Source organism: Primulina eburnea, chromosome 3 (assembly GCF_022965805.1).
Source record: "Primulina eburnea isolate SZY01 chromosome 3, ASM2296580v1, whole genome shotgun sequence".
NCBI lineage: Eukaryota > Viridiplantae > Streptophyta > Magnoliopsida > Lamiales > Gesneriaceae > Primulina > Primulina eburnea.
In genome coordinates this window covers 10,217,764-10,236,903 of record NC_133103.1, presented here as the reverse complement: position 1 = coordinate 10,236,903, position 19,140 = coordinate 10,217,764, and the positions used below count along the sequence as shown (strand labels likewise).

Sequence of the window (19,140 nt, the reverse complement as noted above, 5' to 3'; positions counted from 1 at the left end):
TCATCAGGTCCATGAAGACTGAAGGGGCATTGGTCAACCCAAAAGACATGACAAGAAACTCATAGTGACCATACCTGGTCCGGAAAGCTGTCTTAGGGATATCAGACTCCCTAACCTTCAACTGATAGTAGCCAGACCGAAGATCAATCTTCGAGAACACAGTGGCACCATGGAGCTGATCAAACAAATCATCTATCCGAGGCAACGGATACTTGTTCTTGACAGTCACTTTGTTGAGCTCCCTGTAGTCGATACACAGCCGCAAGGAACCATCCTTCTTCTTGACAAACAGAACCGGAGCTCCCCAAGGCGAAGAACTCGGACGAATAAAGCCTTTGTCTAAAAGATCCTGCAACTGAGTCTTCAACTCCTTCATCTCGGTAGGGGCCATCCTGTACGGAGCCTTAGAGATAGGAACCGTACCTGGAGCTAAATCAATCACAAACTCAACATCTCTATCCGGCGGCAAACCCGGAACATCATCCTCAAACACATCAGCAAACTCCCTCACCACATCAATATCATCTACATTCAACTTAATCAATCTATCAACATCCACAATAGAAGCAAGAAATCCATCGCAACCTCTACACAACAATCTCTCAGCCTCAAGACAAGAAATAAAAGGAAGGACCAGCGAAGTACCTGCACTGGCGAGCGCTCCTCCCTGGCCATCATCTGCAAAAGTCACCTTCTTAGCAACACAATCGATAACTGCACGGTAAGTCGAAAGCCAATCCATGCCAAGAATAACGTCGAAAGCAACCATAGGGATAACAATCAAATCAGCGAAGACAACTCGCTCCTCAATACGAACAGGGCACGCAAAGACAATCGATGTCGGGCACAACACGTCCCCCGAAGGCAAAACAACATTAAGATGAAGGGGAAGAATAGAAGGAACTATACCCAAAGATCTCAAAAATAATTCAGACATAAAAGAATGAGTAGCACCAGTATCAATCAAAGTAGTAGCTACTCTGCCTGAAATCAAAATAGTACTAAGGATCAATGAAGATTCACGATTAATACCTTCCTTCGTCATGAAAAAAATACGACCCTGCACCTTCCCTTGGCTATCTCCCCTCGGGCAATTCCTGGCAACGTGGCCTGCCGCGCCACAACGAAAACAAGTATGAGTGCCCAATCTGCACTCTCCTCGATGATGCTTACCACACTTTGGACACTGCGGCTTCTCAGGATCAAATGGAACTGGAACTGGCGGAGGTCTAGGACTCGACTCCATCTTGCCCTTGCCCTTGAAACGATCCCTGCCCCTCTGATTAGAACCCTGGCCTCTCTGAGCAATGGCCTGGTGTCTCTCTTGCCTCTCCCGGGCAATGTCCTTCTCATCCTGCTCGGCCAACAAAGCTTTGGATACAATCTCCTTGAAAGTAACAGCTTTGGACATGTTGATATCACGACGAATCTCCGCTCTAAGGCCTCGAATGAAATGAGCGCCCTTGTCCTTGTCGTTCGAAGCAATATACGGAGCAAATAGGCAACCTTCCTCAAACTTCAGAATATACTGGCCAACATCCAAGCTCCCCTGTCTAAGTTCCAAGAACTCCGTAACCTTCCTCGCTCGAAGTGCGTCGGGGAAATACTTGTCGTAGAACAAGTCAGTGAACTCTGACCACTTCAGTGTCGCAACATCAACTCCAACTTTCGTAGCATTCCACCAAATGCGGGCAGCCTTAACCAACATGAACACTGCACAGCTAATCCTGTCTTTATCCTCGTACTGGAGATGATCGAAGATAGCTTCAAGCGCCTTGACCCACTCGACAGCAACTAGAGGATCGGTGCTACCTGCGAATTCCGGTGGATCCATTCTCTTGAAAGCAGAAAAGACGGCATCAGTGCCAACGGCCTGAGCAACTTGACCTCTCACTTGGCCTCGACCCTGACCTGCTCCTTGCAATCGTAGCAACTGCTGAATCTGATCGCTATGCACCTTAGCCTGCTCCTTAAGCAACTTGCCGAACTCGTCGACAACTCTCGAGGAAGAACTATCCTCACCCTCTGTCGCCTTACGCTTAGGAGGCATACTCTACAATTGCTCACAAGACACCAATCAATAAATATAACAATGGATAGATGCAAGAAAACATACCCGGACAGTTGAAAGTAGACGAAGTCATATGCATTGGTCCGAAGAACACCGCTCTGATACCACTAAATGTGACACCCTGACCCGATACAATTAAAATACAGCGGAATTTAAAATTTTCTTTCAAACATGGAAGGAGTTTCAAAATACATTTTTATAAAAGTGTTTACAAAATAACAACATGATCATTCCAATGACATAACAAAATACAAAATATCATTAGTGTGATCATGTTACAAAATGGTACAAAATAATCATCCTTCCAATCTTTGTATGCATATGACCCCCATCCACAGTCAACGTCCCGGTCCGTCGCTCTTATCTGCATCACATGAAAAATAACTGAAATGAGAATAAATCTCAGCAAGTGGAACTCTTACATAGCAATGATACATAGTATACACTGTAAAACATGGCTTTTAAATCATAAATACCATCGACTCTGAAACATGAATAACGTAGCAATAACTGTAGCAATAGCAATGGCAATAGATAGCAATACGATGGTATTCTCTTTTCTATGGTTGGATTGATATCAATAGTATCTGTAACTGTGGTTGCCAATATCCCATCGATATAAATCGATAACTGTGAGGGGATAAAAGCCTATGGTCGATGATCATCTAATTGCATGCAATGCCATGGCTATGATAAATCAATCCAATAAAACATTTGAATTCTCAATAGCATTTAAGGCCGTCGTTTCGCAATCTCATAATATTTCTTGTATTCCCTTTATAACAATGGTGAGACATACAATGCCTCCAATAGATAATCAATGAAATGAATACATAGCAATGGATCAATGGAAGGGAATAACACTTTGAAACCTTTAAAACACAATACATATAATATCATGTGAGCAAAAAGGATGAAATTCCACTTACTACCAATAGAACACCTCAAATAAGCTCTTGGTACACCACCTACAACAATAATCCATAAATAACACCAATATCAACTCTAGATCCACAAGTACAAGCCAAATAATCCATTAAACAACTCAAACATCAAATCCAAAATAACCCTTAACTCAAAACCTCGTTAGAATCGCACCAAAAACTTACCTAAGCTTCCTTATACCACGGAGAACGATGATCTCAAGTCGGAAATCCAAATAACTCCAAGAATCGAAGGTAGGAAGCTAAAGAAATGGATGAAAACCCTTGCCAATGGAGAGAAAATCGGTAAAGAAGAGAAGGAATAGGATAAGGTATGGCCAACAACTCCCAAAAAGTGACTTAAAAACTCGCCCATACTTACACCGCGGGTGCGCCAACACAAGCACCGCGGGTGCGCCATGCTCTCGGCATACCAAAATAATTCTCATGCACGATCACCGCGGGTGCGGTGCTACAATTACCGCGGTTGCGGTGCACACCGCGGGTGCGGTCCTTGCACTGCCGCGGGTGCGGTCATGCCACGGCCCTCAAAATGCAAAATGATGAATAGTACACCGCGGGGGCACTCATCTAAGAGCGCGGGAGCACTCTACTCACGGCAATGAACAGTACAAACTCAACTAAAATCGATCCGAAACGCTGAAACGAACAATCAACACCAACTAATACCTCAAATAAATAATAACCAATAATACTATAGCCCAAAACACAACTATAAACGACTAATCATAAACCCAATTAACACAATAAAGCTTAAACCGTACCGTACACCGGGCTCGGCTATTACATGCTTTGTTTACAGATTGTTATACATTGCATTTGAGATAGGAAAGCTTGACAGATAGTCAGACTTCTAGACGTTCGGTGTATCGTTACGTAGGAGCAGACACCCTCCTATTGTAGATTACTCGATACAGCTCAGACCGAAGTCTAGGAATAAGACGTACATTCACCCCGATTGGGAGAGTAGGTGACAGCCATTGACGTCTTATTCACCCCGGGATCCCTAGAGTTAGTTGAGTCGAGTCTAGACATGATTTGACTAGAACTGCATGTGTTTGGAGATGTGGTTTCATAGACTATGAAACCCATGTTTATTGCTTTCGGTATGATAGCATGTTTATATGATTTGATTTGAATTGCATGTTTATCTGATTGGAGCTGCATGCTTATTTTGATTTGATTTCATAGATTATGGTATCTATTGTTTTTAAGTTTATTCATGATAGAACATTTCATGAGTTACTTTATGTATATACATGTTACCATATTTTATACTGGGATTTATTCTCACCGGAGTTACCCGGCTGTTGTCTTGTTTTGTATGTGTGCATGACAACAGGTGGGGCTGGATCAGGGTCAAGATGAGAAAGAGGCTAGACTAGATAGCGTGGTGATTCCGGACTTACTGTAGATTGGTTTTATTACTAGAACTTAGTAGTTGAACCTTAGATTAGTTAAAAGACTGTTGTATCTTTATACTAAATTGTAGTTTTGTACAGAGATGTATATTATTTAGATTGCATTACCTTCCGCATTTACGTTTTAAAAAGAAAAATTTTTAGACCCTGTTTATCAGAACTGATAATTAAATCCCAACGATAATTAAGAAGATGATTAGCGTCCGGGTCCCCACAACAGGTGGTATCAGAGCGATAGATCCTTTAGATTGAGATAGTCAGAACTGATAGATCTTTTAGAATGCGATAGTAGAGGATGAGCGGGGTAGATTGAATTTTCTTCCTTGCATGTGATTGATAGCATGAGGATTATTTCAATGTTGACTTGCATGATGTGTGCTAGCATGATTTATTGCTTTCCCTATTACATGTTGTTTGTTATCTGAGTTGATTGCAGCATGTAATTATTAAGCCTGGATCAGAACCGATTCTAGATCAGAGGTATATGATCAGAGAAGGGCTGAGACAGATTGTATAGATTGTGTACTAATCTGTTTGATATTCAGATATACCGCCTCGAAGAATTTCAGAAAAGGGCAGTACTTCGTCTGAACAGAGAGATGTATCAGAAACTCAGTTAGAAGAAAAGATGAAAGAATTTGAGTTATTACAGCCGCCGGTTCTGAATGGTACCGAGACATTTGAAGACTGTCAGAACTGGTTTGATGATATAGAAATCTTGTTCGATTTACTTGACTGTACAGATGAACATAGGGTTAAAATGGTGCCTTATCAGTTACGAGAAGCCGCCAGGAGTTGGTGGATTACCAGCAGAAGAATGTGGGCACAGAGAGGTACAGTGATGTCGTGGGAAATATTCAGAACTGAATTCTATCGAAGATTTTTCTCAGCTTCGTACCGAGAGGACACGAAATTAGAGTTTGAGAATTTGAGCCAATGGCAGCTGAATATTGACCAATATATTGCTAAATTCTCTAATCTACTGCATTTTGCTCCTCATTTAGCTGGAAATGATGAAGCTGTAGTGAATCAGTTCATCAGAGGTCTGAATTCGGAGGTAGTTGCATTTATGAACTTGCAACGACCTTACCATTTTGCTGACATCTTGAGTAGAGCAAAGAGAGCTGAGGCGAGTCTGATTAGACAATTGACAAGGTTGTGTGTGAAGCCACTTCAGGCACAGCAATCCCCTCTTCGATATGATCACGGCAGTACGAGTGGGAAGCAAGATTTGCTGAAAGCTCGGAAGAAGCCATTCAAGAAGTTAGGAAGTGGTTCCTCGAGTTCCAGTAATTCTTGTCCGAGCTATACTGGAGTGTATTGCAGGAGTTGCGGAGGGAGACATTTCACCGAGCAATGCCAGAGAGTGACTGGTAGATGTAATATTTGTGGACATCCGGGACACTTTGCTAAAGTCTGTTCCCAGAAGCGTTCCCGAAGATTGTAGGGAACAGAGTTCAACTGAAAACACAAATCCAGAATTCACAACAGGTACTATTCTTTATGATCTATTGCATATGTATTGATATATACTAATGCATTTGTTAAGATTATCTTTGACTGAGTTGAATGGAAATATGCTGTATCTGTTGGGTTTATATGTACTGTAGTATTGATGTCCTTGCTTGTTGAGGAAATGTTGATATCAGAGATTTCTGTATATATTGTATACTACAGTAAGATGAGAATGAAATAGAAATAGATTATGATGTACTTGTGTTTTCTGATTCGAACGCATTATTGATGTTAATATGCTGAACAAGTACAGACATATGGTAGAATTTTGCCAGAAATTGTAAGAGTTAGATCAGAGATGACTGATCAGTGGAGATACCACGATAAGGATTCTAGATTTAGAATTCCTTTGATATCTGTAATCAGGGACGGATCCAGGAATAAGAGTTGGGGTGGGCTTGAACTCAATATGATAAATTATATATTATTAAAAAAAAGTACATTATATCGTTCAACGAAGTTGTGCCTTACGGGATTTTAAAACATAAAATTCATCAATAATAGAATTTACATCAATATGTTTAGCTAAATCTCGTTCAACATAGAGTGTCAAACAATCGGCAAGAAAGTCATCCTCCATTTTATTGCGAAGTGCCGTCTTCACATGCTTCATTGCTGAAAAAGCCCGTTCAATAGTGGCAATAGACACAGATAATGTCAAAACAAGATGAATCAATCTAGTCAACATAACATAAACACTTGACCGTCCACTCTCGGTCAATTGCTGACACAACTCAACAAGTGTAGAAACCTTTAAATTCTGCATCACATCGAGTTTATAAATGTATCAATGCATACTTCAAAACAACAATTTCTTGATCTGTGAAATCTCCAGGATAAAACTTCTTCGCAAGCTTGCAAATATCATCACTGTTAAATGAGTCAAATGAATTTTTAGGATCTAAAACTATACTAAGAGAAAGAAGTTTCACCGATGACTCATTGAACCGATTATTTAACTCCATCAAAATGAAATTTATTGCTGCGTTAAAAACATCAAAGTGATAATGATGTTCTATTGAATAAACCGTCGCTAATTAAAACCGCCGATCCACCTTTTTTTTTATTTTTTAATACTTTAGCGACGGTTTTAGAAATAATCGTCGCTAATATTTGCGACGGTGTTTGATAAAACTGTCGCCTATACACATCGGCGACGGGTTTACTAAAACCGTCGCAAACGTAGCGACGGTTTTTAAAAACCGTCGCTAAAACCGTCGCTAAATAAAAAAAATGGGCTGGGCTACAGCCTAGTATAGCTCTAGCGTAGATCCGTCTCTGTCTGTAATGTCTATGACTCGATAAATACAGAAAGGAACAGATAGTATCCTTATGTATTCAGTAGATCTACTGAAATCGAGCCTAGCATTGGCAGATTTGCCAGTGATATACAAGTTGGCTGATGTTTGCCTAGATAAGATTTCAGAATTGAGTTATATCAGAAAGATAAATCTCAGAAATTGAATGGAGATCAGGTATTGTTGTATGCTAGATTCAGTACAGAATGATATTGAATATACAGAATAATACATACCGAATTAAAAGAATTGAATATTTGAAAATTATAGTGAATATTCTGAGAATTAGAATTCTTGTATACAGAAATTGTTCAGATAGGTATTCTGTTTGAAACAGATTGTATTCAGAATAGATGATATCTGATGTTAGTATACTGATTGATTTTGAGACAGTTGATATTGTGATCAGTGACTGATCAGATACCGATATCAGAAAGACCAGAAAGTTCAGAAATGTCAGAATTGTCAGAGATTGATATTATATGAGTTGACAGATTATCTGATATGATTGTGTTTTGAACTGCTTGAGAATGATTGCTTCTAGATCAGTATTTTATACAGATTGTATTGTGTGGGGAGCATATTATATTTGCAGATGATATATATAGCAGTGGATCAGAATGGCATAAAGATCTGATTGATTTGTCAGAATCGATAGTTTTGTTAGAACTTACAATCCTATATATTTACTAGATTAATATAGATTATTGTTATTCTGAATCAGTATTGATACAGATTTTATGAACCATTGAGAGTATAAACAGTTCAGCTTGTATCAGAAATGAATTCAAGAATTTCAGTCGTTCAGAAACGTGATCAGAGTGGTCAGAACAGTATTTCGATAATCAGAGCAGAGTATCGGTCAGAGAAACAGATATGTGATTTTGTGTTTTGTATTGGACCGATTGTGTTATGATATCAGAAGGTTTCAGAGTTGTATAACAGAATTGATATTTATATCAGAGCTGAATATCAGGTAGGTATTTTTCTTTAAATTTTATTATTAACTGATTTGTTTATACCGAATAGTTTGAATCTGAAATTACAGACAGTGTCAGAAATGCATTGTAGTGGATTCAGTATTCATTTTGCTGACTGAGAATGTATGAGATTCGAACAGACATGTATGATATAGATAGATTAAATCAGTTATGGCAGAATTTATGCTGAATTGTTGGCAGAAATTATACTGAAATGACTGAATTGCCAATAAATGAAGACAGAAAGATAGGAATCAGAAGAGTTAGACAGAACTTGTAGATTTCTGATTCGACATGGGAGTATATTTCGATGAATTTCGTAATGAGATTATCCCAATATTTTCCAGATTGTTATACGATATGATTGTGACTGACAGGTTGTTCAATCTATATCTGTTAGTTTGTACCAGATCACGGACAAACATGACCAAATGACAAAGATCGATGTCAAAGAAATGGTCAGATTAACTAGAAAATAGCCAGAATGTGCTATCCAGATATGAGAATATATCCAGGAAGCTGCAGTGCTAAATGCTAGCACCAGTAATATGACAGATTGTCACTGTGTGAGTTATGATATGATGGTATTTATCAGTTTACCAGAGGGGTAATGAGATAGGATCTGATACGGTCAGAGATATGACAAAGAATAAAGATAGCTCAGACCAGACAGAATTATTATGCCAACGTCGGATGGTGACGATTGGTATTTGAAGACAAAGATTGAATATATCCGGGAATGGGATAGACAGAAGTGATAACAGCTGATGATGTTGATTTGCTATAAGCTGTGGTTTGGTATATACAAATGTTGTATAACCAGTGTTGTGAGATTGAGATCTCAGAACAGATTCCTTGAGAAGAGTGCTGCTTTGAATTCTGTGTACGTTTCTTCTAATATATCTGAATTGATTACTTATGAGTTCGAGGACGAACTCAGATTTAAGAGGGGGAGAAATGTAATGCCCGAGATTTTATTACCGTAATATGAGATTAATCTGAAATGACTTATAGACTAATCGAGACGATTATAGACAGAACGAATCAGACCCGGGAAAGTCAAGAAAAGAATTGACAAATGGTGCCAAGTTCTGTCCTCGCGCACATGCGCGATATGTATAGGCGCACATGCGCGGAGGAGGCAGAACACTTGGCGCATATGCGCGGCGAGTGGGCGCGCATATGCGCGAGGTGTCCAGTAGCCAAAGTAGAAATCCAGAAGAATTTGCGCACATGCGCGACGGAGTTGCGCGCATATGCGCGAGCATGGCAGAAGATGTGGCGCACATGCGCGGAAGAATGGCGCGCATATGCGCGAGTGTTGGTTGCCGAGACCAGTAGGTCTCGCGCATATGCGCGGGTTATGTCGCGCATATGCGCGAGTAGTTCGGTGGAAAATTTCGGAGATGACACGTATGATTTGCATGCAATATATATATATATATATATATATATATATATATATATATATATATATATATGTTTGCAACTCGTCCCTTATGCATTATTCAGAAGGAAATGGGAAGCTGGGAGAAACTTTTGATTCGTGAGTTATAATTCAATTTACGAGAAATTCGTCTATCAGATTTTGAATCCGATTTCGGTATCGTGTTCCTAGCAACGCAGGCTACAACTGGACGTAAGTTTTGTTACATTTAGACAAGATTTGAATTTATGATATTGTCAGAATTGAATATGAATCAGATATGATGTTTCTGCTACCGTAGATATTATAGAATTGAAGTCAGATTAAAGAACAGATTGTTTCTGTAATTGTTATGATTTTCGAAAGATATTGACTGAGATTTCATATCAGACTTGTATTGTTATTGAGATTATGACTGGTATTATTATTGATTACGAAGTCTGATATTATATCTGTGATGTTTAGACTGATGGGGTTATCGAGATAGTATCGTTATGCCGTTGAAACCTCAGTTGATTTAGATTGATCAGATATGATATTGATTGAGATTCATGATTATATTGGTCAGATATTGATCAGATTATGTACTGAGTTGAGTATTGATCAGAAGAGATTGTGTATTGAGTTATGTACTGATACGTTGTATTCGATATTGTCATTTCAGATTTGAGATGAACAGAGTTGAATACCAGACTTCGTCTTCGTCAGACAGGGACGACAAATGTATAATTCATGTGATATCTGGGAAGATACAACTCAAATCAGATTTCATTTGAGTTTCCCAATAAAATCACATACTTGATTATTGTTTATCTTCTGATATGATTATGATTTGTTTATAGACTTTATATTCAAATCTTTTGAAATGAGCATGCTTTGTTTACAGATTGTTATACATTGCATTTGAAATAGGAAAGTTTGACAGATAGTCAGACTTCTAGACGTTCGGTGTATCGTTACGTAGGAGCAGACACCCTCCTATTGTAGATTACTCGATACAGCTCAGACCGAAGTCTAGGAATAAGACATACAGTCACCCCGATTGGGAGATTAGGTGACAGCCATTGACGTCTTATTCACCCCGGGATCCCTAGAGTTATAGTGGAGTCGAGTCTAGACATGATTGGACTAGAACTGCATGTGTTTGGAGATGTGGTTTCATAGACTATGAAACCCATGTTTATTGCTTTCGGTATGATAGCATGTTTATATGATTTGATTTGAATTGCATGTTTATCTGATTGGAGCTGCATGCTTATTTTGATTTGATTTCATAGATTATGGAATCTATTGTTTTTAAGTTTATTAATGATAGAACATTTCATGAGTTACTTTATGTATATACATGTTACCATGTTTTATACTGGGATTTATTCTCACCGGAGTTATCCGGCTGTTGTCTTGTTTTGTATGTGTGCATGACAACAGGTGGGGCTGGATCAGGGTCAAGATGAGAAAGAGGCTGGACTAGATATCGTGGTGATTCCGGACTTACTGTAGATTGGTTTTATTACTAGAACTTAGTAGTTGAACCTTAGATTAGTTAAAAGACTGTTGTATCTTTATACTGAATTGTAGTTTTGTACAGAGATGTATATTATTTAGATTCCATTACCTTCCGCATTTACATTTAAAAAGAAAAATTTTTAGACCCTGTTTATCAGAACTGATAATTAAATCACAACGATAATTAAGAAGATGATTAGCGTCCGGGTCCCCACAAGTGGAGAGATGGATCACTAAGATATTAAGTGCCAACTAAGAAAGAGTAGAAAATTTGAGAGAATTAACTTTCTATCACTAAATGATATAAAAAATTTCATCATAATTCTTAAGATCTTCACCTAGATATTTCTTCAATTGCGATTTCAGACATTATTTTTTCTCACCAAGCTTGTATTTTCTAAACTCATCTTTCAAATACGTCAGAGAAGTAATGGAGAATTTCATATCTCACTTTATAATCATAAAAAATTTCTTGCATTCCACTATTCACTTTTTGTTTCATCATCACGCTCTTTGTAAGAGTTGTCGTTGTAGTCTCGACTCTCAAGTATGTAGAATTAGGGATTTAGTTTTTATTTCCTAATTTAAAAAATAAAACTTTATACATATAATATATTTATTAAAAATATATATAAATAGATCGAGTACCCCCCGATATTTTTGGGGTTCGAGTAGCTACAGAAGCTGAATTTTTGAGGTCTATATTTTCTATGGATCCTATTTACAAGATTAGAACGTTTGGATACATCCTTAAATTTAAGATAATATATTTTAATAGCGATAACAAACGTGTATGTAATTGAAAAGCCAAGTGAAATTGTTCATTTCCCCCCCTTTTTTTGCTATTTTATTTTTAAAAAATAATAAAATAATTAAGTATCTTCTTTATTTTCTATTTTAACAAACTATATGTGGAACCGAAAACCAACTAATTACTTAAGGTTTTTCATAAACTTTCTATTCTTCTTAATGATAAAATGTTTGAATGTGTATGCCTCCGCGCATCATATAACAAATTATACTGGTATACAATATACTTCAAATTTTAAACAATTAATTCCTAAAGCATCTTATTATCTGTAACTTCAATATTCAACTTATAATTTAATTACATATATTGTTATTTATTAAAAATAAATTTTTACGATAAAAAATTATTTTCCAAAAAATATTAGTAATTGTATACTTGCTTTATGTGTAGTTAAATTAATAACAAAAAAACAATTTGAAGAAAATATCGTTAGGAGATAAAATTTTCAGGACTTCCAAACTGTGATTGAATAACATGACATTAGAATATTTATTATTTGTTATATATATATATATATATATATATATATATATATATACTAAATACGTTATTTGTGTTATATTTACGCAAATCATGTACCTCGATGACTACTATCAATAATCTGTCGTTATTCTTAATTATTTCATATTATAATTAGATAAAAACATTAAAAATTACAAAGTTTCGTGTTCAAAATTTAATTATAATTAATTCCACACGACAAAAAAAAAAATAAAATAAAATAAAAAAATCCAACTGTTGCAGCACATTAGTATAAATATTGAGATCCATCAGTGCGAGGATTTTGCCTTCTCCTGTTGGCCCTCTGCCCTCGCCGCTGTGTTCGAGGTTGCTTCTCCACTATCTATTTTCTGTCATAAGTATCCTTACTTTGTAGCTCTGTATCCGTGTTGATTCCTGATGTGTTTTTTTTGTTACCTTTTTGTTTACATCTGTTATTTATTTTGCCGGGATTTTTCATAGGTTTCTGTTCACGAAAATCAAAGCTGTTTTGGGTTTTGATTATATGATCGTGGAGGGGGAGGCATTATGGGGTTGATATATTTGATTTCTCTTGAAGGGAAAGCGTATAGTTGCACACAATGCCAAACGCATCTCGCTCTCTACAGTGACGTCATCTCTAAGGTAATCTTTGTACCACATGTTCTGATTTTTACTCACCAGTCTATTTTGATCGGTGTTCTAAAAAGTGTGAAAAACACGGAGTGATGGAGAAAAAGCTTGGCTTAGGGCAACAAAAACGCGAAGCGCCTGAGGAAAAGCTTCGCTTAGGGCAACAACGTGAAAAAAACTGTTACGCATGAAAAAAAAAGCAGAATTTTTTAGATAAAATTTTAAGTTAATTTTTTTAATAAATTTTAATAAATTTTAACATTTAAAATTTATTTTAAATAAGAAATAATTAATTTACTTCAAACAATTTGTTATTTTGAAACTTATGTTATTAATAACTTGAAAAGTTTATGCATATATTCTTATAATTTGATGTTTATGTTCGTTTAATTTATTAATGTACTTGATATCATTAAAATTATAATAAAAACTAGAATAGTTGTACCAGTCAAGTTTGAAGCTTTATTAACGCTTTCAAAACCTTGCTTTTGGTTTAAAGTTTGTTATGACATATGATGATATGAGAGTGAATGTATATGAGCAGTGATGAGTGATTAGCAAGAAACTTTGTAGTGGTCATTGTCAATTTTGAAGAAGAAAATTGTTTCTAACTCCTGTTCAACAATTCCATTGAGTTTTTGTTTTGTCATTGAGTTGTCCCTCTTCTCCTGGTATCGCCCTGCTCCCCTGATAAGACAGTTGATCTTATTGAAGTCTGTGGTTCTGAGGATGGGATGGCTCGTATATCCTACTTACTCTTGCGCCAGAACCAGAATAGCTTTTTACTTTTGATTTGGTGTGGATTTTATTTTGTAGTTCTGAAGTGAAGTAAGGAGCTGGTGTCTCGAGTCTCGCTTTTTTATTTGTTTTATTGCGTTCAGTGTTTGTTGAAGTTAGAATGTTGTGTATCAATTTGCATCAGGAAGTCGTGTAATGTTTGCTAAAGTAACTCTTTTTTTCTTTCTAGGCTGGTTCTTTCGGAAACACCATCAATTTGTTGGTTTACAAAGCTGTCTTGGACACTTGATGTTTGAGATATATAGCTCGTGTATTTTCGAGATTTTGGACTCAAAGTTTATCATAAGAACAAATAGGCAGAAATATATATACCTCGAAAAATAAATCAAAACATGGCGCTTTATAGCTGTTTGAACTTTAAGCTGAGAGTGTGCTTCATGGTTTTTCTCTTTGAACACAAACTTTTCCTCATTGTTTTCATAACCCATGTTTTCAGGCTTTCCTTTGCAAAAATGGGAAGGCTTATCTCTTCGACAAAGTGTGAGTGCTTTTTTTTTATATGGTTAACGTTTAATTGACTGGATTTTTGGAGCTCATTGCTGACAAATTCAACTTATGATTCGTCTGCTAATTATCGATCCTACTACATGTTTTTTAAATTGGAATTCTGTTGTTTTGAAGCATAAAAGGTTAGAACATGTTTAAGAGCGAAAATGATTTGGCCATGAACAAGTTGCATGTTTCCATCAGCTGTAATTCTGGCTAAAGTTTTGCCTATTGACATGTGCCTTATGTATGTGTTACTTGATACCAGTGTGAATGTTACTGTCGGAGAGAAAGAAGAACGGATGATGATTACTGGATTACACACCGTTGTGGACATTTTTTGTGTGGGATGTGGTTCCATTGTTGGATGGAAATACGTGAGTTCTTGTCATGAAAACTTGGATCATGCTATTTGTTTCTTTTCATTTTTCTATCTACATTGCTTATAATACCTTAACGCGTCCCTCTTTCGCTGTTTTCTCAATTTCAGGAAGTCGCTTGCGAGAAGAATCAGAAGTATAAGGAAGGAAAATTTATCATCGAGAGGTATGTAATGTAGTGTTGGCTCTGATCTGGGACGGACCCAGAAATCACGAAAAGGGGTGAGACCAGTGGGGGAGACGCAACGTATGTGGGGGTGAAACTTATAAATTTTCGAGAATCACACTTAAATATTTAAAAGTTTCCCGTCTCCCCCGCCCTGTTTGCTTCTGTCTGTGATGTTGTGCACTTTTCACTTCATCAGTCAAAACTCGCATTCTTCTCGTTTGGCAGGTTTAAAGTATTAGGTCCTGACGGAACCGATATGGCTGAAAGCGATGATGAAGACGCTTGAATAAATGTCGAACCTACTCGTTCTAAATCGACTGTCTTGTTTATCCTCCTACTCTGCTTTCTTTTTTTCTTTGGAGCTGATTCTCCAGTCTTTTACTGATTACAGTTGCACATATCGAAGTAGACTCCAGTTTTTTGGGATGATTTTTTAGTGGCCATCATTTCTTGAACTCAATTGAATTGTGCCCTTCAAAATAGCTATGTTGCTGGATGTTTGGCTCAAAAGGTTTATTCAACCTAATTTATTTCTGAACTTTAGTTTGGAATTTACTAGATATTAAACATCCATTTGCTTAGATGGGAATGTCCCCCCTTAATTTGGGTCCAAGGCCGCAACTTTCAACGAGTCCATGTAGTTTATGGGACTCGAATGAATGAGAGTGCTGTATTTGTTTTCGCTTGTAACCCACGATCCAAACTTCTATCGATGTGTGACCCATGTGACCAGATTTGAACGATTCAGGCTGGTTGAATGGTTTCAAGTGCCACGTGATTGCTAATTGCTCTCAATAAATCCAACTACTTTTGACATGTTTGAATTCGATAGGAGATCTTAATTCTTATACTGATTTATAAAGTCGCATTTATCGTTATATCAAAAGTTTGAATATTATCGCCCTAATGGTACTCACAAGATAATTGCCAACACTACTCCAGAATAATAAATGCCATATATATTAATCATACAATAGGGAACATTGTAGAGCACTTAATATTTTAGTTATCAAATTTAAAATTAATTTTAGTAAACCCCACACAAACAACCCCTAGATTTTTTTTTATTATTATTACTAGTGTTTTTTCGTACACGATGAACATATATATTAAAATTTTGTTATGAAATAATTATTTCTGAAATTTTAGATATTATATTAAAATTAAGAACTATAAACTATGGTTTTGTATACTAATTTTTTGAGAATGTCTCTTATTAGATCGTTTTATATCTATGAGATGAGTAGATCCGACTCGTATTTATCATAAAAAATATTTTTTTGCGTAAAAATAATAATTGTCATGAGTGAACCGGGTTGGATATTTGTCTCACAAATATGATTCATGGGACGGTTTCACAAGAGTTTTTTTTTTTAATGTAGAGATGATATAATCATTTTAAATTCAAAAATACAGACAAATTTAAAAAAAATTATTAAGATATGTTAGATATAGATGAGATACGCCATCACTAAAATAACTTTTTATGATTTTCTAATTAAATGAAATGATTTTAAAAAAAAATTGAGAAGAATTATATTTTTGATTTATATGATGAGATAAATTTGAACTTAATTATTTCTGACGTTTGGAGCCGGTGGTCAAACCTGAAATCAAATGAAAGTAGTCTGTAAAGTACAAAGGCTCAAAACTCTGGGAAATACAAAAGGGCCCACAATTATTTTGAACTACACGACTCTCGAGGTCCACGAAGGCCCAGCCCATCTGAGATGTTTTCTACTTTTATTTGTTCTTTTGGTAATTACCCATATGAGATATTTTCGTTGGGGTTCATGTATATATTGGGTGGGGTGTTCATCGGTTGGTTCGGTTCGGTTTTCGGTTCGATTTTTCGGTTTTTTATTTCGGTTTTAGAAATATATAATCCGATATCCGAACCATTTTTCTTCGGTTCGGTTCAGTTTTCTACCAAAACGGTTCGGTTATTTCGGTCGGTTATTTCGGTTTTGGTATAATTATTTAAATAAATAATGTAAATATATTGTAATATATAATATGTTAACTTTCTATATGTTTTCTTAGTAAAATATTTAAATATAATGTCTAAATTAATTTAACAAACAACAATCAACTAAAAATTATTCAAAATGGTTTTTCATTAACTAAATATCATATCAAAATATATAATATAAATAAAAATATAAAAAAAAGTTATTAATTTAATGAAATTTCGGTTTGTTCGGTTTTGACATATATAATCCAAAACCGAACCAAATAAACTTCGATTTTAACATTTATATCCGAATTACAAAATTCGACTTTTGGTTCGGTTTGATGTTCGATTTTTTGGGTTTGGATTTTCGGTTTTTTCGGTTTTATCCGAAGTTTGAACACCCTTATATATTGGTATTCAATTTTTAAAACCAATGTAAATAATATGCATGTTGAACGTCTAGATTCCATGGACTTCTATAATAATTAGATCAATCATTTTACAAAATGGGTACATTTATGAAAAAGTTGGCATAATTGTATATTTACACGCATATTTGAGCTAAGTAATGACAAAATAATATCATAGTTAATTCCAATAAAAACACCGAGAGATAAATTATGTGGGAAAAAAAATGTAAGAGTAACATATTGTATTTGCGAGGCAAAGTGTTACAAATACGAAAGCCACACTACCTCTTGAATCTCCACACAAGCCAATTTATGGATTTATAATGTCGGCAAATCAATGAGTCAAGCTCCTGCGAGAAGATCGTGCTTTAAATGATCGATTATTGCAAAATTCTTATATAATGTTTCGATTGCTTCGTTCGTTTGTATGAGTCTAGCCTAGAAACATGACATTACATATAATGCTTGATTATGCATATACATTGTTTACATTTTTTAAAATGAATCTACTAATGATGAGATTCGAACCAATGCATAGCTTGAACATTCTACCAGAAACGTATTTGGCCGAACGTGCAATATATGCTAAGAATGGTGGTTGAAAACGGAAGCCAATGCATTTACTGTCAAGAATTCTTGAACCTAACACATTTAAAGACTTTATTTATGTTGATACAGCACCCCAACATTGCCCGCTTCCCCTCACATGTATTTATTTCCTATTTCAAACCATTATTTTATTCTCTCTCAAATAATTGCCCCATGTGGGATTCCAATTAGCATCATTGATTGTGAGTGCATGTTGTCAAATATATTACGAATAGGAATGAATGGACGGATAAATTTTCATATCAATAACCTTTTTTTTCTTGTTTTGAGTTGTGTGAGATATAGGTTTTGACCCTTGGAATTTTATTATAAGATGAGCGGCAAGTTATCGCCATATCAAATTTTTTTATTTCGCGTATTTTTTTTTTTTTTTTGAAAAAAAGGAATATTCAAATCTAGAAACAAAAGAGTATGCTTTTCAACTTTTTGCTTTAGTTTTCTTTTTTCCAAAAAAATAATAATTATTTTACTATTACCGACAAATAGTTGATAAAGACCAACTTTATGATGTAATTGTTGAAACTGTGAGTTCTTGTCCAAACTTAGTCCATGATAGGAGGAGAATTTGGCACATGACATGGGACTTTTCACGAATTTCAATTTTAAAACAATAAAATCCTTGTTTTTATATTATTTTACTATTTTTAAAATTGTGCGTTTAAAAAAAAAAATCAATATGTAAAAAACCTAGTGGCCAAAGGTGATTTAATATTATTACCGTTCATTTAACGACTTTGATTTGAAATGTTCCTCGTCCAATCTTGCTACGTATTCAAATTTAATGTCAGATTTAAACGTTAGTGGCCAAATTTAATGGGCATTGTGAAATCCATGAAAAGGATATTCGAATTTATAATGAGATTTGATTAATATAGCACATATTCGAGTAATTTAAAAATCTAGAAGAAAATACTACTATTTTGAAAATGAAAACCACACTTACCATGTAACTTTTTACAATTTTAAATATTATTTAATTGGCAATGGTTTAACAGCAACTCAAACCATAATTTCTGCACTATATGGACTTTCAAACCTTAAACGTAAAATAAAATAATATAAATCAAGTTCCCCAAAAACTTTTCTATAGTAGTATTATTATTTTTTTTTTAAAAACATATATAATTTAGGAACTATATTATAATATTAATTAGTTCAAGATTTTTTTAAACTCTACCAGCCACATGGAAGTGAGCGTGAGCTGATTTTCAAATTTTCACTTAAATGGTTTTTTAATTCAAAAAGATTT

The 19,140-nt window shown here is 35.5% G+C and overlaps 1 protein-coding gene across 1 annotated transcript; it reads left to right on the top strand.

Annotated features, from left to right (window-relative positions):
- The first annotated feature begins 12,686 nt into the window (after positions 1–12,686).
- On the top strand, positions 12,687–15,734 carry LOC140826216 (protein yippee-like At3g08990). The gene is made up of 6 exons (XM_073188408.1): positions 12,687–12,800; positions 12,936–13,097; positions 14,320–14,363; positions 14,638–14,746; positions 14,860–14,915; positions 15,144–15,734. Exons 2-6 carry the CDS (start codon positions 13,002–13,004, stop codon positions 15,202–15,204), a joined length of 366 nt encoding a protein of 121 aa, XP_073044509.1. The 5' UTR covers positions 12,687–12,800; positions 12,936–13,001; the 3' UTR covers positions 15,205–15,734.
- Positions 15,735–19,140: the final 3,406 nt, after the last annotated feature.